The sequence below is a fragment of the Struthio camelus genome, chromosome 10 (genome assembly GCF_040807025.1).
Source record: "Struthio camelus isolate bStrCam1 chromosome 10, bStrCam1.hap1, whole genome shotgun sequence".
Lineage (NCBI taxonomy): Eukaryota > Metazoa > Chordata > Aves > Struthioniformes > Struthionidae > Struthio > Struthio camelus.
Genome location: NC_090951.1, coordinates 21,371,664 through 21,393,155, shown reverse-complemented (window position 1 = coordinate 21,393,155; position 21,492 = coordinate 21,371,664). Strand labels below are relative to the sequence as shown.

The following is a 21,492-nucleotide window of genomic DNA, read 5'->3' as shown; positions in this document are numbered from 1 at the left end:
CCTTCCCAGCATTACCTCCAGCCCTGGACGTGGGATGCTGCAGAGCATCATCCACATGCGCAAAGTGCCAGCATCCTCTGTCAGGTCTATTTTAAAGGTGCACAACTTATAATTATTGCAACTTACTGCATCTTAATATTGCAAAGCGAGAGGAAGGGCAAGGGATGCAAACTCCTTGGGAAACCACTCTGCTGACTGGAAGGAAGAATAAGAGGTAACACCTGAGACTGTGTCCTCCTACAGAACAGACACGCGCACTGCCACATTACTCCCAGTAAGTTGCATATCTCAAATGAAGGTGAAAGTCCTGTGCTTTCCCTCAGCTCGCTAAGGAATTAGCTCTGTAAGGATATGAAGACACTAACGCTCGTACCATCTCGATGTGGGTTTCTTACTTTATTGCAGCACAGCTCGCCACTCAAGACACTGAGCACCTTTCCCCCTTAGCAGTGAAACAAAGGGAGTGATGCTTAGATGGAACAGCAATATTAGGTACGGATGAAAGTCCAGGGAAATCAGGGAAAGTCAAGGGAACACTTTGATGCCATCTGTTCCTTTAAAATGCAACTTCCACCTCTTATCTTTTTACAGTTTCTTTGCCTTACAAAGGAGACAAGGCAGCGGGGCGTGAGCAGCCAGCTTTCCAGGGACAACAGCTCACCAGGGGCTCCCAGAGTAGAGTCTGGACCATCTGTCTGGGGCCTGAGACACCTCTGCAGGCTACCACATAGCAGCTGCTCTACAGTAACCCTCTCATTCCTAGTCTTAGTCTGAGACACAGTGGAAGCAGTCATTTCACCTAGCCCCCTTCTCGCCTTAGTCACAGTAATGGTTCATTCCCCAGCACGCCACGTTGCCCCAAAGGTCTCCCTGAAGGTCTCCTTGAAGGTCTCCCATGTAAGGTCTAATCAACTCTCATTTCCCATGCAGAAAAGGGCTCACGAGTGCAGTGGTCTTGGATAAGAGTGTTTCCATACGGTAGCACAAGAGGGTATTAAACAACAGTAACTGAAGTGAGTGAAATATCTGTCGGCAATGAGACGTGATTACCCAGAGGAAAGGAAGCGATTTTGCATAGGGTGTTTGAAAGCACCCAGATCAGGCGCTAGGAAATATACTTCTAAGGAATAATTTTAGTCTGCCAGCACATGTCCTAAATGAGCCAATCAATCTTCTCTGCAGCTCCTTCCTCATACTATTAATTTTATGGCAGGGTTCACACCCTCTTCTGGACATGTAATCGATGGGTAACAAGTGTACAGAGAGACGCAGACTCAATTTGAAAACCTTGTTCGGAGTGAAACCTGCCTTCAGAGGAGTCCAATGTAATTAAATTTCCTTCTAATTAAACTGGTCATAACAAACCACTGAAAACACAAATATTTATCTCCAGGCCTTTTTACCAGGGGATTTTTCCTGGAAGAGAAAGAGGAAGCAGCCAAGGCATCCATGCCTTGGCATCCAGATCAAACTACCCAAAGGGTCCCCGTTTTCATCAAGACCGGGTTTTGGTCTATTTGACAATCAGCAGTGGTTCCCTAACAAATGGGGGAAAGAGGAGGGGACAGTTTCTAAGGACTTCTAGAATTGCATGGTTGCTTTCTGAAACCAAGCACCTGAACTGAGGGCCAGAGCCAGCTCACAGTGGTTTGCAAAAGCCTGATCCACGCTCCAAAAAGCTGCAGACTTTTGGTCTTGAACATTCTGTAGGCAGGCAGCTCTAGACACGTGGGCCTTGACTGCTGACGTGAGATCCAAGATTGCTAAACTGGGAGCACACCATAATGCTTTGGGTACCTTACTTAGAAATTCTCCAAAAGCAAATGAGCTGGAACAGCACAGTTCTTCCCAGCACCATCAATAACCTGCGTAGGGAGCTGAAGAGGGGAATGGGAAAACGTGTTGACTGGAAACTGGTGAGCAGACCTCAGCCACACCACTTCATGAATTTCCATGGTGAGGAGCTTTCTCCTGACCCTCTAGATTTTGGCAATTCTGGCACTAAAGCTGAAAGTCTAGTAAGCATTTTTTTAGTGAAAACACATCATAAAAAATCTTGGCTCTCAAAACATTAGACGTATTAATGGTCTGCACTCTAGAAAAGCTTCTGATGCTGTCTGGAAGTCTGCCATATCTAATCACTGAAGAGCAGTTTCCCTACCACCTAAATCAGCTTACTTTCTACAGGTTTTTTCTTCCTCCACTTTTTTCACTCGAACAAAGAGTCTATTTTTGAATAATTCATTGATGAGGTTTGTACCAGTTTGTTCACAAATCACAGCAGGGAGCCAATGTTTTTCATGAAATACTTATTTGCCAGTTCCTTTCTGTGAAGAATTCTTGCGATGTTTGCTTGCTTGCCAAAAGTCTGCCACATGGTGAGGAAAAACATATCACAGAGTCTGATTAAGTAAGTGTAATGAGGAGACGCTGGGGTGGGACTTGCCTCACCTGGCTTTAGACATTTAGAAGCAAGATGTCTACGTTTGAGCTTAATAACCCTGTGATCCTTTAGAGTCACAGAAGGAAAATGCCTCCAAGGCATTTCATCCTAAAGCAGGTCACAGCCCAAATGAACACTGCTCTGGATCTTCCTATTTCTCTCTGCTGAACGACAAGAGGATGAGAAAGGTGACTAGCTCAGATTTAGAAAGCTAACCTTTAGACATGTCAATTAAGGCAGGTGAATCCTACCACAAATTGCTAGATACCTGCAAGGAGGGAGAAAGATCTCATCATTAGTGTAGAACACTGGGATCATGAATAAACAACCTGGTTCTGCTACAGATTTCTTATGCAAGTTAATCCCTGTATGCACTGATTCCTGATTTATAAACAGGGAATAAACCATCCTCATCTTGCAAAACGCCAGGAGGAAACAGTCATCTATATTCAACTTGCATTCAGAAGCAATGGCAGTAGGATCATGAATTGATAGTTCAAATGAATTACTGAGATTTATATCAGCTCGTTAACATATATTTAAGCTACGTAGTTGGCAAATCTGACTGCCAGAAAATTTCCTAATAGTAAATATATATGAGGCATACACACAGTTAGCACCTAACTAGAAAAAAGAAAAACTATTAAAGTTTCACTGGGTTTTTTTGCCCTCTCAAAGTCTGATAAAAATTCACAAGCATTTCATACAGATTAGGGCTTGGCCAAAGATTTATGCCTTCCATTTAGCATGGCAAAACATCAACACGTCAAATATGTTTCTTTGCTTTTCATCGTGCTGCCCTCCTCACAAATATTAAAAAGAATAGATTTAAATAAACCTAGAAAATCAGGATCTTTACTTAGCAACCAGAGAAGAGAGAGAAAAATGTGCTGTTTCCTATTCTAATTCTTAAAACTTCTTATCATAACCACATCTTTAATGTGAAGCAACTTGAGTTTTCCTTTACCTTCAAAGATAAGCGGAAGGGAGATTTCAATTTGGATTGCTCAGAGGAGGATTGGAATTGAATGTGGAAGTGCTGAAAGACGCTTGCAAAAAGCAAAACCTCTTTACTTTGCTCAATTTCCATTACACCAAATTACTACTCATCAGTGAAAGGGAAGACCACTTCTTTCTTGTAGTGGCACAAATGCATGATGCAAATACGGTTGAAGGCAGAAGTAGTAGAAGAATTAATGTGTTTCTGAGATAATTAATATGACTGGTAATGTCCAGCTACTTTATTAAATGACATGGAAAGAATAGGAAAATGGTTTAAAAGGAACACTAGCTCTATAAACACTTTTCTCCACATGGCAAGGTATCAAATAAACTCTTCACTGCTTAGCAGGGATGCTTATTGGTAGATCAGCTCAGATCCTCCAGATATTTGTAATTAAATTTCAATATGCTTTTGGACAGCGTCACTTTTTAATACTCCGTTATTAGCAGTTTCATTAAAGTACATGGTGGCTTGTTTACAAAGAAGTTAGGGGCCCACTGCATGTATAAAATATTTCATTAACCCTCTCCTTTGGCACTTGCACGTATAAATAGTCCATATCCCCTGCCCTTCTTTTGAACACATAACTCTATTTTCTAACACATCAGCTGCGAACTTTAATGACCATATTTCTGGAACTCAATATGGCTTCTAACACAGAAGCTGTATTTAATGGCAGCTTTAAAAGACAACATTTCCAAAAGCACTTCCAATGAAGCTAACAAGAATTTATGCATTCAAAAGCCCCCCAAGAGATGTGCATGCCTTCTTGTCTGAGGACAACTGTAGCATCTTATTGCTTCAGTAACACAGAACATAACCCATGGCACGTGACAGCATACAGTGCCCTGACATGAAACCTCCACGCCACCATCTACTTCACATGCAATTTGCACCCTGATTTCACACTTTAGCCTAAGATTTTCAAAATGTATCTGTTGTTAACAAAACATCCACTGTCTTCATATTACTGCAATGATCCACTTACCATACAAGTGCAATGGTAAGAGGAGACAACCGTGCTAAATAAGGTGAAGACCTCCTCATTTATTTGCTCTGTTAACATCATATTTGCATCACAGCTGCGGTATCGCGTGCACCCTTCCTCACCGAGCATGCAGTTTCTGCACTATGTAAGCGGCCCACACTAGCAGGACATGCTTGAATGGAGCAAATCCATAGGGGACGCTTAAACACACCCTCTCACAACCACTGTGGAGATTTGCACCACCGAGGTGCTATTGCACAAGCTGCCACCTTCCAGAAAATTCACGCACCTTCACAGAGAGAGTGAAGACCTTCTCAAAAGCTCACCCTTCTCTCCAAGCTCATCATCTCACACACCTTCATACAGAAAATACTGCTCTTCCTCCCCCCCCCAATTTGTGGTCATGGAGCACAGGGCAGGGTAAGCATGGGACAGAGCAAGGATGACTCACCCGTTTGGTGTAGTCCATCGCCTTCAGGATGGAGAGGTTCAGCATCTCCAGTGAGGCCAAGACATCTTCATAGTCTCCCATATGATCAGCAAAATAGTCTGGGGAAACCAAGAGGAACACAATAGGAAGTGTTTATGTAGCTTAATGCTTCAAGGCTACACAAAACAGAAAGGTCTACTCTGATGGAAGGAAAAAATTGAGAAGGCAACTTCAAATACATTTTTGTACTCCATAACCTGAGTCAAAGTCACAACTTGGCCTCAAGAGGTGAGAAAGGAGGCAACTCCTGTGAAATTTGGGACCATAGTGAAAAAGAGACATAAGGCACAGTATTTCCCAATGAAAACAACTTAGCAGGCACTTTATTTCCATGCCCACTTCCACATTTGACCATATCTCAGCTCTTTCTCTCCTGCTGCCAACACTCAAAGCATCAGTGTAGCAACCAAATGCACAGCAATTTATACAAGCTGAGATTCTGGCCTTATCTTTCCCTACATTCCCATCACATTCGAACCTCAGCACAAAATCACTAATTGCACAGGCTTAGAGAGCAAAATACGCCTCAAAAGGAAGAGAGCAGAGCTGCGAGTGGTGCCCAAAAGCACATATCCTCCAAACAGAAGGAGTCAGAGGTTTCTCCCTCACCCTGTAAGGTGTGAATGACAACACAAGATGAAAGGTAGTGGTTGCAAAACGCTGAGGATCACAACATGATAAAAAAAAATCTAGAACTTGACAAACACAAAATGGTTCCTCAAATATATAGGTTTAGGTTTTGGAAATGTGTTTCTTCCCTAGGGGATTCCATATTGAAGAAACTAAGGATCTTACTGGTATGGGTTAGCGCGATGTGGCCTGGCGTCTGTCCAGCTCTCCACCTGCCCTTGGCTTGTGCTGTGCCACCCACGTGCTTCCTACAAGACGAGATGATTCATGCCAAGTAATCCCAACTATTCTGCGCTGATGCAAAATACTGCTAAAATCAGTGTGCTCACACACAACCGATTGCTCTAAGACACATTTCAGCCCTGGCACAGTTTTGTGCAGGAGCTAGGGAGTCCTGAAATTAGATGTTTACAATGGAAATAGTGAGAAGTTTGGCAGCAACATATGCACTAAGTTTGCGGTGTAGACACAAAGCTAACCAATTGCTATGCGACTGACGCAAATTATGGTTAAATGCTGTTCCTTAAAAGCTACTACTGCTTTTCTTTAACATTAAAAAAGTGAAGATTCATTCTGAGGTGACTTTGCTACGGAATTCAACAAGAACTAAATTCCAGGAGACAATTAGACACTAATTAGGTTCTCTTGGCTTAATTAGAAGTGCCTATATCTTTTACGGCCTTACAACATATCCAAGGGGGAGAAGATTTTGGCAGAAACTGGCATGTCACAACATGATTGATAGCGGCTGTTTGCTGTTCTGCTATAAGCCAAACAGCTTATTCTCAGTGTAGCATGTTTACTTTTACTGTTATTATTACTTTACTTGGGAAAGAAAACCAAATCACTGAGCAGTTTTTAAAAGTAAAAGGAAATCCATTCTTCCAAGTCCTAGAATAAAAAGCTGGGGCCCGTACATTTCAGGAGAAATGAGTTTCTCTTGATGATGACCAAGAGTCTTGCGAGCACAAGGAGAGTGAGCATTTGGGAGTAGAACAGCACTGACTTTTGCTACTTTTTGTAAGTATGCAGCACTATGGTTTTAGCCTTATTTATCCCTCTGAATGTCTGAGATCGGCACTTTCTATCCTAGGTGGTTCTACTTACGGCTCCTACACATACGTAGAGATCAACGGGATGGATGCCCAGGAGATGTGCAGCCACCGCAATATGGGGCCAGCGTGCGGAGGAGGTGGGTTTCCCCCACTCACCTCTCCCCAGCAAAGCTGTCGCTCAGCACCCTGGTCGACTCTGTTGCAGATTAATGTCAGCCACACGAGTTCCCTGATCCCAACTCCCTCCGTGGCCGCACAAATGCTTGCGCTGGCAGAGAGCTGGAGGAACGACATGGCCACAGGCACTAAGTTTGGCATTTTGCTTGCGCTGTGGAAATGTGCCCTTGGAGGAAGCCCTGACTCCGGCACGGTTTCTCATCCTCCCACAGGGCGAGCCAAGTCTCATGTGTCATCCTCTCTCATTTTAATACATCAATATTATTTCCCAAACAATTAAATAAGGATGCCTGCTGCTATGAGCCCAACAAACTGCTATCTTTACAATCCAGAAATGTTTCTTTCTAGTAGTGGTTGTTGGAAAAAACCTGGAACTTCACAGGATGCTACCTGATAATGATTAATTCATAACAAATTTCTCCCATAAGTTGCAGAGTCCAAGGAATCCATTTTCAGATGCTCTCAATGTGCTGCAACGTGCAACCATTTCCAGAAGAGACACTACAGTTTCCATTTTGCCAAAATGAGGTTTGATATTTAAAGCAGTTCTTAGAAGAGTGGCAAGCAAATGAAAAAAGCAGGTTGCTGGCAATGGTAAGTATTCAGCAGATACACGATCTATCCAGGGCCCCATGTCGACCCGTTTCACACAATGAGCTGGTGGATTTATCTCCCCGCTCTCCCAGTAACTCAGTTTTGCAAACTGTCTATTTCCAAAATTAACATGAGATCACGCTGAATGACAGCAATATAATTTTCTGTTTTTATCAGTCTGATGAAAAAAGCAGAGCGTTGGCAAACGGTGATGCTACTGTCCTCATATTTCCTGCCAAAATCTGCAAGACAGTCTGGTTTTTTTGTTTGTTTGTTTCTTGGGTCAGCTGACAAGAAGGCCTAATTAAATAAGAAAGGAGTAATGGGCAAAAGGCCACCATATCATCAGCAAACCAAAAAGGATTTTAATAAAGGCTTAGTTTCTCAGGTACCAAAATGACAATGAGTGGGGCCACTAGATGAAATTTGGCTGCTTTTGCTGCAGGCTTGAAGAGGTCTGTGTGCTCAGAAACTTACCTGTCGCGCCAATAAAATAAAGGCAGTATCCTTCCCTACAATCTTATCTCACTTTGGTGGCTTAGGGATTTATGAAAAAATGATGTTGTTCCTCTACCCACTGCACGCCAGCCCAGAGTTACGGCTTTCTCTTCCCGTTTCCCCCTTGCTGAGTAACAGCCAGGCTTGCAAACACACATTTGAGCACTGCTAGAAATGAAACCCCACTTCGACTCTTCTCTGTCACCTAGGGCTCAGGCTTTTCCCCTCCAGGATCTTCTGGTTCAATAACTAACTATGAACAACACAAACAGCCAGCGTTTCAAAGTAATCTGTATTTTTAAATTAAAGCAGACAAACTGGCAGGAAGCTGTAACTGCATCAGCTTAAATTGAAGAATGAGCTGTTTAAAAGGTATCCAGACTAAGGACTACCTTCTGTTTTGTACAGACCACCCAGCAAGCACCGTACTGCAGAAAGCAGCTGCCAGGCTCTGCATTTCCTGCTATCCCATCTATTCGCACCTAGGCCTTTGAACACTGTAATTAGCGGTGAAGTGAGGATGGCAAATGCGAGGACCTGCAAAAGTTGCTTTAGATGTTCTACACCCTCTCAGAAGAGGTAAGGAGAGGCGATGGCCAAGCCTTCGCGAGGCGGCTACACAGCTCCCCATCTCTTCCAGAAAAGCTGAGCACCCCTCAAACGTCTCCTAACACCAGAGTGTCCATGCAACAACATTCCCAAGCGAGCAGCAAAGCCCCACGCATGCGTTGCTTCAAATCTAGACAAAGCCTTTAGGAAATCCCCGCAGGAAAGAATCCCCTTCTGGCTGAGGTGTGGGCCAAAGTGTTGCTACAGGTTTTCTTTTCAGTCTTTAATTTCTCTGAGCTGTGGAAGGTGCACCGGAGATTATATATACTTCAGGCAGCCAGCTGCGAAACAGGAAGGTTTGCCTAAGGATAAACACATTATTGGTATTATGAAGGGATACTGGTTTATTGAACTGCTTGCAGATGTGACACTGCCAGAAATTAAACTCCGTGTTGTTACCGAACTGGATCCCGTTGTCATGCTCAAGCTCTGAGCCCATATATGCTGCAGCGAAATGAAGAAAAGCTTTGCCAGCTCCCCTGCCGAACAGCAGAGCAAGCACAAGAAGCGCTGAGGATCCCGGCTCCCTAGCCGCCACGGGCATTACCGGTGCCCTGATTCTGCTTCACGTTTCCTAAGGACATCTCCATCGTCCCCGCTGCTGCGGGCAGGGTAATCCCAGCCGCAGGAAGGGGGAGCGCCTGCCTTGCTCTGGTCAGAGGACGGCAGCAAGAAACTATACGCAGGGCCCCGAGCAGCCGAAAGGGGACGGCTTCAGCTGCCTTATGCCTTGTTAACCAGCCCCGGTTCCTGCATTATTTGCGACTCGCACACAACCTAAAAAACCATTTATCCCAATGAGACAGGAGTTAACTTTGCTTTTTAACAGTTGTCACACATCCTTGGAAAACAGCCGCGGCACATGACAACGGCTTTTGTACAGAGAGGAGGACTGTACTCACCACACAGCTCCTTTGTGTCCACATTGCTGCAAGAGGCGGAGAGCGAGGCAGGGAAGGAAGCAGGAAAAAAAGAGAGAGAGAAGATTTTAACATAAAGGCCAGACACAGGAGATCCTTAGGATTTTCTCGGGAGGACCCTAGAAGTGGCTCGAACACCTTCATAGCTCGGGTGAACTCGGCACACGCGTCTAGCCCGACCTCAGCAACCCCGTGCAGCAGGCGGCTGGCCGCTGCCGTTCTCCTCGGTGGGCTGAGCCCCGGGAACGCCGGCAGCCGGGGAGTCCCGCTGCGCGTGGGCTGGACGCCACAATCCCAGACCAGCCTTGGCTGCAGCTCCGGATGGTCATGACCATTAACCAACAGTCGCGCAACCACTTTGGGGGGTTTCTGTCACCTTTGTGGGTGTACCTTTCTCGTCAGACCCCATTGACAGTTAACGGACAGGGTTAGCACGCTACCAAGGTTAGCAAATTGGTGCCCCTTTTTTTCAGAGCTAAGCAAAGCTCACCAGGATGGATGCCAAGAGCTATTTCTTTGCTCTCTCCTTCACACAGGTGTAGTTTCATGTTGCTCGAGCCTGTCTGCAAAGCCCTGTGCACAGCGGTCCTTTGCTGTGAGCTATGGGTAAACGTCTGCACTAACAGCACCATCCTTGAGCTCTCCACGAAACGCAGCCACCTGCGGCCACGGCTGGGGAGGAAACGTCAAGACCGCCCGGCCGACGTGGGATGGGGCGGGACGCCCCAAACATACGTCTGAAATCTGTCACCTGCCTCTTCAGCATCACCCCAGACATCTGGTGGGACAACTGAAGGACAAAGCAACGGCTTCAGCCTGGATGCAAAAAGCAGGCATTGGCGGCTCATTGCTAACCCCAGTTTGAGAGCAGATACGGCCGCTCCCCTCACCTCGGTAGCTCTGTGGAGCCCACAAGCATCCTGGCTGCTTTTCTGACCAAGCCAGCTGCCCACGGGGTCAGTGCAATTCAGAGAGGTCACACCAGGCTACACCTTCAGCATCGGGCTTATTTTAGCTATTTGCAGGGGAAAAGGGGGCTCCCACACTCCCCACCTGTATAAGCTCTTGGGGAACGAGGCAAGCCAGGAGCAGCCCAGAGGCAGTGTGCTTCTGCCTTCCTCCCAGATACCTTTCCTGACTGCAGCCAAGGAAGGTCCCCAGCCCGTTCCTGGCACAGGAATGTGCTTGCTCCTGCTTGCTTAAAATACAATTTTATTTTCAGAGTTTGCAAAATTTGCTTTTCTAAATGGATTGATTCTCCTGATTGCCCCTGCCAAGCATCCAAGAGGCTTAGCACTCAGTGTAGAAGCTCAACACAGCTCCTACCTGGGACTACCTCTGGACAAAATTGCACAACTATTTTTCAGTCTAGAACATCTAGTTTACGTAATGATGTCCCAACAGACAACCTGCGTGGGAAACGGAGACCGCCCTAATCTCTTTAAGACTCAGATTCCCACACAATTACTAATGCCATTCAGACTCGAGAGGCGCCTGGAATGATCTCTTAATAGAATTGTATTTTATCAATCTATTTATGGCCGGGAAAGCTATTTCTTTAACTAAACTCATCCCTGATCTGTCTGACCTGTCAGCGTAAGTGGATTAGCAAAAGAGACATTTGAAATGCTGATTTCATTACTCGAATGCTCCTGCAACCCTTGTGGCGCTGCCCAGCCGCTCCTTGGAAGCGGTGGTGGATCCTGAAATCCTGCTGCCTGCTTGACCCTGCCGTGACTGACGTGCCTGCGTTTCTAGCCTGTATCACCCCACATATTTCCCATCCTCCATAACCTGAAGCTTTCATTCACTACTGTCCCTCTATCCCCTTCTAAAGGCATAATTTAACATGGGGAAGTTTTAACATGGGTTTGCTCTTTAATGCAAAGGCCACACTGAACCATATCATCAGTGATTTACAACCCAGAACTGCACTCCCATTGCAGCAAGCTGAAGTACCCACCGAAAACCTTGTTTCTGCTGAAATTTTTTGCAGTTTTGCCATATTCTGCAGCAGGAGGAGCTGCCTTAGACGCTGCGTGAGCAGAGCAGCCTCATTGAATGGAGAGAAAAGGCAAGGGGAAGGGGGACTGCATTTCTCACTCAAAATAGCATTATCAAGTGAGTTTCTGTAAGCAACCCTTTAGCAGAGGGACCAATTTAAGAGATTTTTCTTTCTCTTTTGGCTCTGCCTGAGAAGATGCAAGTTACTGTAGCTCTGGGACCCTGCTGGCCTTTTAGTGGATGCAATACATCTCTGAGATGCATTAGCCAGACACCCTGCAGCTAAGCAGAAACGCGTGCACGCAATTGCTTGTGCGTTGGCACTTTTTGGGTAGAAATCCCCAAAGAGGCAGTGCCCTCTGCACCCGGCTGCTCCCTGAAAGCAGAGCTCTGGGGGGGCGGCGTGAGGGACCCCACTCCGCATCTGCTGGTGGCAGCACCCTCGCGCTCCGTCCACGCAAGCTCTTCCAAAGGCACGGGCCACGGTCAAAACCGCTGACAGAGCATTGCTCATGCGGTCTTTTCTGCAGATAAAGCAAAGGCTTGTGCAATCAGGACTTTCCCCACCCACCTCATTTAGGAAAGAAAAAAAAAATGTTTTGAGCAACGCCTGGGATGTTCCCCAGGTCATTAGTCTCCCTAACAGAAAGACACTACGCTATGGCTTCTCTCGCTCAGGAAAAGCACATACTACTGCATCACACATCTTTTTTGGTAATGCACTCATGGCTGTGATGGTAAGAAAAAGTTGTCCCTAGGCTCAAACCCGCAGCTCACACAAAAGACATTTTTCTGGCTGCATATACTGCATAAAAGCTGCTCGCAGCAAATATGCTGATGCGCCTGAAGCCGGGATGAAAGGCACACATATTTCTTTGGAAAACTAACTCTCACGCAAGCCGTCAAGTAGGTCAACCACTTGCCTATGCCGTTAAAAAAATAACATTTCCAAAATCCCTTCAGAAGGTTTCATTTGTTCTCAGTCAGGTGAGCAGTCGACCCGTTTTCACCATCCCCTCGAGTCCACAGCTATTTTTAGCCAATGCATTTGGTCCCGGTAACTGGTCGAAGCAGCAGGTGAGTGAAGTTGATAAATTTCCATTTTCTTGCTGAAAATGCAATGATTTTTGAGTCTTGCTTATTACCAAGATGAAGAATAAGAGGTTCGTCTACTTAAGAAAAAAGAGTGACACTTTACCTTAAAGTAAAGATAAAAGACATTTTACCTACCTCCGTGATTTTTCCTACTTCTCATGCATTGAGAGTCATTGAATCCTACAAATCCCTGGAGCTATTGGGAGTTAATTTCCCTTACTTCACGCTCTCATACAATAACTCCAATACCTGAAACGCTACCTGAAAAAGTCAGCTGATTTTTGGCAGAACAGTCCAAGAAGTTGGTAACGCAGAGTCTTAGCGGTTCACACGAGCACCCTGGTGCAAGCCCCGGCGAGGGCTAGGAGACGTCGCCGTGCCCCACTCACGTTCAAAGCGTTTTAGTCAACAAAACCAGACAAGGCATCTGGTAGAAAAACAAGTTCTCTCGCTTTCTATTCTTCTGCTTTTTGATTTAGTCAGAAATGCTATGAAAAGGAGCTTTTCTGCCCTTGTTCCTTTCTACGCAAGGGTGTGAAAAGCTAGAAGTTTTGCTTCCCTTCAGAAAAAGCAGGTCAGCAGAACAGAGACCTGGTGGAGAGTCACCAGCCCTGTCGTATTGTCATGAGAGCATCAAAGAAAACCTTTAACGGGCTGATTATTCAACTGCAGCACAGAGCTTGTGAAGTCAACTCATACACGCGCACAGGAAAGGATTTCACATGAACATCCCCCACAAGGGACTTAAAATAATGTTTTTCAAAACTAGTTACTATTTATAAATACTTATTCAGGTGTTTCTGGCTTTGCAACTACTGCAAGTTACCGAGAAAAAAAGCTAGTTTTGTATTCCCTATGGTTTTGCTTTGGAATACTTCATCTCCTGTTTCCAAAAATGGTCTTTTATTTCCTTGCATCCTGCTATCGCATTATTTAACTTAATTGTGCTTGAACGTAACTTGGCCAAGAACCTACTTTTAATTTTAAGCAGTCTCGCATTGAGAATAAGCCCAATTAAAGAACTTACTGAAATCACATCTGACTTAATAAAAAAAAAAAATTGTAATGCTCAGCTAAAGCTTTATAAGGAGAAATCATGAAAGACTTGAGTATTACCCATTGAATTTATTGAAATATTTCCATCCTCAGGAACTTCACTGACCTGTAGCCACTTCTAGACTGGTTTTACAAGGAGTTGGTTGCCTGACAGTAACTCTGCACAACTGAATATGCACCTGCAAGACAAGTGCAATACATAATTTTAAAAAATTACAAGGTACTTGGGTAGTTTAGGGCATCACTAACTAACAATCCCACGAGTTAGGCAAAGAGGACTTTGTGTGATGCAAACGTTCAGGACCTGGGTTTTAAGCTGCGTGAAATGGGAGGTGGCGGGCTCTGCGCTGCAGCAGCCCTAGCACGACTCCAGGGAAGGGGCACAGCAACGTGGCCCCGGGCTTGCCGGCACCGTCCTTTCCAACACCAGCTTTTCCTGAAGGTATGCCAGGCACCGACCAGTTCAGCCTGCCTCACCTCACCGCTCCGACAATGGCACACCTGCAAAACTAAGATTTTAAATGAAGGAAAATCCCTCTAATAAAAATACCCTTTCTCCTCCCCTAGCCGTTCATCCCAGCGACTGCGCTTCAGTGAAGATATCATGAAGCCCTCCAGAACAAGAACATTTAGAGGAGCATTAGTTACTACTTTTTTTTTTTTCAGCTGCCAAATACTCAGCCCTTTTATAAGCCTCAACAAATTAAAAAGAAAAATCACAAGTTATGCCCTCATTTTTACAGAAGGAAAAAAACCCCTTGGCTGTGAATATACTCTTAATTTTAAACACTCTTATGTTAATAGTATGACTAAAGAACTTACTGAAGTCATAACCCAACTAAGTAAAACATTATAATGTTGAAGTGAAACTTTAAATGAAGAAATTATTAGAGCTCTGTATTATACAGTTTTCCTACATGCTGGAGGTCACACGTATCTGGCTCTTTTCTAAAACAAAAGTTCTTCCTTTCATCAAAGCAGAAAATCCAGAAAATCTAGGTGGCTTTCGTTTCAGGCTTCTTTCTACGTTTTCCCACCAGTGAAGCTGCAACAAGGTGCAGAACAGGCGGGGATGTGCACACTTCAAGATTTGCTCCTTTCCAGGGCTACGACATACTTTGGAGGTTCTCCATTTCCCACTTAGGACCTAATTTCTCCGACAGAAATAGGAGCCAAACATGAACATGAGAACTCAGATTTCAACCTTGACCATCCTCTAATAAAAACATAATCCATAAACTAATACGGCCACAAAAAAGGAATGTTTATTGCTCACCGCCCACCACTGTTTAAATACCCGATGATAATTTGACTAGAGAAATGTATTAGCAATGAGGAAATAGCTTTCCCTGCTGGTTTCCATGCAACTGTTTTCAAAGAAAAAGCAAAGTCCTCAAAGTGTGATGCTCCTCCCTCGTATGTGGGAGTTTAAAGAGCAACAACGGTGCTGCGAGAGCATCTCCTCAGTGGGCCTAATTAAGTGAATTTGCCCAGTAAGTAATTACTGTCACACGACCAGGAAGAGGAGGAGGCTGCCCGGAGTAATTACCGTGCCTCCTGTGCACTCTACAGAGAAATGGATTTCTCCAAATAAAGCTTAAAACGAGAGCAAGCGGTTTGGCGAGCACCCAAACTAACGAGGATCCCTGTGAAGTTGTCTCGTTGCCTAGCTGGGTCCCTGCCTGAAGATTTTCCAGCTGCACTGGGATTTTTAGGAATTGCCATGGCTCTTCAGCTTCCAGCCCTAAGTAGGGTGTCCAGGAGCCCAGATATTAGCAGCTCAAGCCAAGCATCCTGCCAGCCCCATCTCTGGGTGGGTGCCAGTCGCCCAGAGCTATCCCCTCACATCACCCTCCAGGTGTCAGGTCGGAAGCCCCAACCACATTGATCCAGATCAGCCTACCACTTTGCTTTAATCAAATCGTCATTTTCCAGTAGGAAAAAAATATTTCTGGAAATTTCCCATTACGTTCAGTAGCTCAAGCTCTTCACCAACAAACCCGCTGCAGAGGAAGAGTTAGAGACCTGCTGTACCCTAAATGCAGAGTTAAAAGACTTCCTCCACCAGAGTTGGAGCCCAGCATGTATCAGCATCGCAGACTTCTCCACTGCAGTTATTCTTTTTTGAGGTTTTCTCTTGCCTTTCAAGGGGAATTGTCTGGCATCTGCACTGGGCATGGTGTGCCATCTGCACTTACAGGAGGAGCGCTCCATCGTGGCTAAGGGAACTGAGCAAGTGTCTGTGCTCTTTCTTCGCATTTATGCTCTGATTTGGCTGTGGAGAACTGATGCCGGTAGGGACCTTCTGCATTTGTCAGCAACTAAACACTGAGTCACGTCTACCTGGGAAATCCATGGCGTTATTTCAGATCAAGGAATGAAGCTGTGTCTGAGGGGGGAAACTAGAGCAGAAGACCCTGTTCCTGGCTCTTGCACAGACTCTTCCCTTTTCCTTGTTTTGCTGGAGGAGGAAGCATAATTAGAGCCCCTCTGTTTTGAAGAAGGAGGCAGGATAGAGAGGGAGAGAATCTCCTGCGGCTGTGGGTCGTGCCTGTATTCAACCCCAAGTTGTTGTTGTTCCTCAGACAACATTTCATTAAGAATATCTGAAAAGTCATTAGTGACTTCATCACAAATAGCAACGGAAAGCTGCAGGAAAACAATTAAACCTGGGAGGTTTTCAGGGCTTGGCTAGACAAAGCCAAGGCTGTCCCAATCTAGTGAGGGCAATACTCCTGCTTCCAGGGAACAGGGACCTGCAGAGGTTCCTTCCAGTCAAAACATCTATTACTCTATGATCCACAATCTTTTCCTCTCTTTTCCAACATCACCCTGTCTCTTTAAGCCAAGGCTGACAGCCTTTGGCTTGCTGCTATTAATGCCTTTCTCCAGGCTTCTCTTCAGTTACAAAGAGGAACAGGAAAGTTATCTCAGAGTGGAAAAAATAACACGGAGGAGTGGAGCGTGACATTCCCTTCTTCGGTTTCAGCACCATCAATGGAATGATGTCCCAGGCTCTCCAAACAGGAAGCACAACCAAAAACATAATGGCAATTCATAAGTTGCAAATACATCAAAGTCTCATCTTCACAGCATGTTTCTCATGCAAATAGCTGCCTGGATAGGCTGCTCAAATGCCAGTCAACACCTGATCAGCTTCAGCTGAATATAACAGATTTTTTGCTTGGGTAGATGAAAGGTTTGCATCAGCAGCCGCCCTGCTTAGTTGCTTCCCTGTTACAGAAAATGGAGGCTTTCTGAAATCAAATTCTGCTTTTATTTCCGTCTTCAATTCACAGCTTTGGGTTTGCTAGGAGGCTTCAGGCGAGCACAGAAACAAATTATCCTCTAGTTTTAGTCACCTGCAGAACGGATTTTCATTTAGGAGAGACCACAAAACAACATCTGTAGCTGAAAAGCATTATTATGTCTGATGATATGCTTCCAAGTCCCAGCAGCAACAGCACTGAGTTATCTCAACACCTCAGAAGTGGCAAATGTACACCCAGATGCTTACTCAGAGGTCACAGATGGTCACCCTTGATCATTAGTTTCCAAACTCAGAGAAACACACTTGTACAAATGCCAGAGAGGTAGAAATTATTCCAGGCAGAGCAATAGAAATACCCAATACTGGATACCAGCCAGGAACTAAATAACTTTAATTCTAAATAGCTGAGGAACTTTCCAAGCCCATCATCTTGCTCTTCCAGAGAACCCTGCCAAATCCTTCCCGACACCTATTAAAGTACCTCCTTTGCCCATGCACTCACTTTAAACAGCCCCACTCTTATAGCATGAGGTAAAAAAGAACTTCCAAAATCTTTCAAAACGCAGATGTAATCAAAGCTTTCTGTACCTCTTCAATCCCTAACCCTAACTCATGCTAGCAAGCAGCTTCAGCTCTTTGCATGTTACTCACTGCCCAAGAAGCAAATACCAACTGTACATCCTTGCTCATACTAATCCTCACGCAAGGCTTGCAAGAGCAGCATAACCTAAGCAAAACCCTCTTTTCCAAATCTGCTTTACCCTACCCCAGCCCTAACTGTGAACATGCACCAGGGACCCACAGCTACGCAGGGAGTCATCTTCAGTCACACGACTTTTGAGTGCTAGGCCTTAACGGTTTTCTCTGAGGGCTTTCTACATGCAGGTACGGTCAAAGCTCTCCCTTACCTTCTTTCCAGCCCACCCTAATATTAACTCTAGCCAACACCCACTTCTACTATACAGCATTATCCCAGTAAGCCACTTCTGATGACATTCTAGTCTTGAAAACTTTCCACAATCCAAATACAAACCTTCTTCAAATCTTCTCTTCCTGAATCTCTATCTTACTCTCAACCTTAGTCCAAGCTATGAGCATGTCCATAGGACACAAACGCTTGGAGCGCCTATAAATCAGACTGGGATACTCAAAATGCCTTTGCTTTCACCTAAGATCTCAATACAATGAAAAGAATATAACTATCACTAAAAGCCATTAGTAGACATCACTTCACCACCACCCCCATACCTATTTCCTGACCTCCTCTCAGGATCACACTGAATTACACAGAGAAAGCAGCCGTATTTATGACAAGCCAGAGAGATATGCAGGTACACCAACTTGTTGCCACCAATCTAGGTATCCAGTTCCTGACACTACAAAAATTTTCGCTGCCTGCTAAACTCCATTGGCCCAAGGATTCAGAAAATCCAGCCTGGAGTTCCTCCTGTTGCATTTTGTGAATCTAAAATGAAATGCATAGGCCAAAGCCCTGTGATGTGGCATTGTGATGACTTGAGATTCCAGGAATCTGTTGCCCCTTTGCACACTTTTCTGTTGCACATCACCAAAAAAAAAAAAAAAAGCCCAGCGCAAGCTCATTTTACAATACATTCAAAATTACATAGCTATTTTCTTTAGCTTGCTTTTCTGACACTGATACAGGGAAAATGCCCCAAATCCTGGTCTGATTCAAAAGCCAGCTGGAGTTTCACCACTGCTTTCTGCAGAACAGCCCCAAGCACCGATGGGGGGGCTAAGAGAGACCGCTCCAACCATCCCCTCTATGGCGTTTGTCTAAGAATATTAAAAGATTCTAGAAAATAAGTCTAAACTAAAAATCCAACTTAAGCGGAGCTGTGAGCCGAGAAAGGGAGAGGTGTCACAAGCTGGTCCACTGGTTATGGGAAACAGGCACTAAGATGCAACAGGGCACAGCAGTGAGGGAAATACCCAAAAGAGAGAGAGACCCACCGCGCAGTGTGACGTACTGAGGCAATACCCACTCTACATATAGAAAAACAGAGATTCCAAGATTGCCTACTCCACACTGGCTTGGAAACGGAGGTATTAGATGGCTTTCTATGTATCTGAGGGTGGGAGGTAGACCTCCCCTCCAGCCCTCGCCCGCCTGGTGGCCAGCTCCTCCCTGCTGTCGCAGCAGTGCCTTTCCATGTGCCTGCTCCGTCCGGGTCCCCCAGGAGGAGGAGAGGCCAGGAAAGCCCCATCTGCAGAAAAACAAACTGCTTTTGGGAGACAATCGCTGCATTGCCTCCCGCAGCCCTCACTTCTTTCTGAGTTGGGGAATCGCTTCTCCAGTTCGTTATTTTGACGGCTTTGCCAGCTCTTGCTCTTACCGAGCAGCGCATCGTTATCACACGCGGCGATGTGAAAAATAGTATCTGGAGCTACTGCTAAGGTCTTCCTGCCAGCTGCCACTGCGGTTTCCTCCGTGCAGGGAAACTGCCAGCGCAACGCTTGCCCAGCCTGCCCCGCTCCGCGAAGGGCTGCGCCGCTGCTCCTCCCCTGCACGGGGAAGGTAAGAGCCCTCGGTGACGTGGTCACGAGCAGCTCCCGGGGACAGACTGGTCCCCCCGCAGCGCGTGCGCGGAGGAGGCCAGGTCTGTCCTCATGCGCCGTGCCTTACCCCACGTGTGATCTGGGGGGACTCATGCGATGCCCCTGGAAGAGCCAGTGCGCACGAAGCGTGGTGTACCCAACCCCACCAAGCGGTCACTGCAGCTCTCAACACTACAGCACCCTACAACTGATCAGCTTTGAATATTTGCCACAGCAAAGAAACAGCATAAACAACATGCCAAGGCTTTCCAATAACGAGAACTGCATTCAGCCATCTGCAGCTTCAAATGATATAGGCAGACAAGTATTCATAACATATGTCGGTTTTGGCCTTAATTTATTTAACCGTGGAAAGCTGGCAGCCAGGGCTCTGGTAACCACCTGTCCCTTACTTTAAAGGACGGTCTTTATCTCCTGCCAAATGTCCCTGCTTCCTATATAAAATAAATTTACAACATATTTTATGGGGCACTTCAGCAGCAGTAATTCAAAGATGCATACACCGAGACAGGCATACTTGCCCTGCACACGATTCAGTGCAGCCAATAAATACAGCGAGCAGCAAGCATTTAACAACCCGGCCGGGCATTCTTCATTCAGCTCTGCTTTTTCTCCCCTGGGCAGAACGCGCCTTGCTGCCCGTTACTATGGGCTGTTTAGGTTCCCAGACTCGACGGAGGAGAGCCCATTTGCACTAGCTGATATAGCGCTTACAACTTACTCTGGTTTCCCCTCAAATCCACTTCATAACGTACAGGCACAGTTTTCCAGGGTGGGCTCAGAACCTGGGTTCGACTATCATACAACCTGGGAGATTTCCAACACTGCGGAGCACGAATTACTTAAACAAACTCCCATGGGGCCTCCTGAAAGAGAGGAGAACACTGCCCTGCCCAGAGAGAAATTAATAACTTCGTTCTTCCCTTCCGTCTAGAGCAAGACACGTGCTGCACCCTCAAGCGCTACTGTGGAGCACAGCGAGGAGGTCTGAAAGCCCGTGACACGTTTTTCTCCAAAGCTCTGGTAGCTCGGAGAAGAAAAGATAAGGGACAAATAATCCTCCAAAATCCAAGAGAAGCAGAAAGAGGATTCTGAATAAAAGTTTTCACATACAGGTTTTATATTACAAAGAGCCTCATCTCCCATCGTGTGTAATTTGGGATTATAACAGACTCAAAATACTCTGGGAGACCATCTCTCTCCTGCTGTTCGCCCTTGCATGGTTTTGCTCTGGAGCAAATGACAGATGATCCAGAGAGGGGTGGCTTTGCTTCTTCTACACCCGCCAGGGCCACCGCAGCTAACGGCACAAACGCTGCTCTAATCAACATCGTTTCTTAAACAGGGACTGTGCCAGAAGGTGAGCGGCAGAGAGGTTGCGCGACAAACCCGTATGCAGACCCTCTGGGCGCAGAGTCAACGTTTCAGTACGTCTTGCTGTGGGGCTCCTCGGCCTGACAGCCCACCTGGGCTCCCGTTACCGCGGCCCCTGCACTAGTGCCGTGCCTCGCGCACGCCAGCGCACCCAGCCGCGCGTTCTGCACCGCGCGCCCGGAGCACAGCGCCAGGCACCACAGTCCCCCTCGCAAGCCAGTAACCTGGGCAGCACGACTATTTCAAGGCAAACGGGAAAGACGTTCAGCACAAATAAACACAGTAGGTCTGACAGTACAAAACAGCCCTGCGCGCAGGCTGTGCCTAAAGACTTCGGTGATGGGGCGGTCTTTGGCAGGACCCCCATGCGCAGCAGCGTCTACTGCAGAGGTGGACACGTTACGGATCACAAGTCTACCCAAAAACCAAAACTCCCCCCTCCGTTATCCCTCCTGCTTGGAGGCTATTCTCTCCTCTGTGCTCACGCAAAAGACCCCACAAAATTGCTGCACCCTCGCACAGGAAGAGCAGGACTGAGCCTGCTTGGCTGCCAAAGCAGAGCTATGAACCAGAGAGGCCGCGGCGCTCTGAAAGCTCCACCGCTAATGGCCGGCGGCTCCCCTCCAAACGTATTAACGCCGTTATAAAGTTGGATGGCAGGACAGACAGGTTAATCAACTTTAAATGAAGCAACTGATCGTGCAC

General features: G+C 46.1%; 1 protein-coding gene across 3 annotated transcripts in view; it reads right to left on the bottom strand.

Moving 5' to 3' along the window:
• The window catches only part of NECAB2 (N-terminal EF-hand calcium binding protein 2), a 122,055-nt gene that overhangs the window by 38,500 nt on the left and 62,063 nt on the right, over positions 1-21,492 (bottom strand). For 2 of the 3 annotated variants that reach the window (XM_068956106.1, XM_068956109.1), the window contains exons 4-5: positions 9,390-9,415; positions 4,886-4,983 (exon numbers count right to left, since the gene is read on the bottom strand). In XM_068956106.1, coding sequence (XP_068812207.1) covers positions 4,886-4,983; positions 9,390-9,415 — 124 coding nt within the window. The remainder of the gene's footprint in view (positions 1-4,885; positions 4,984-9,389; positions 9,416-21,492) is intronic. The other variant, XM_068956108.1, reaches the window with a different exon arrangement.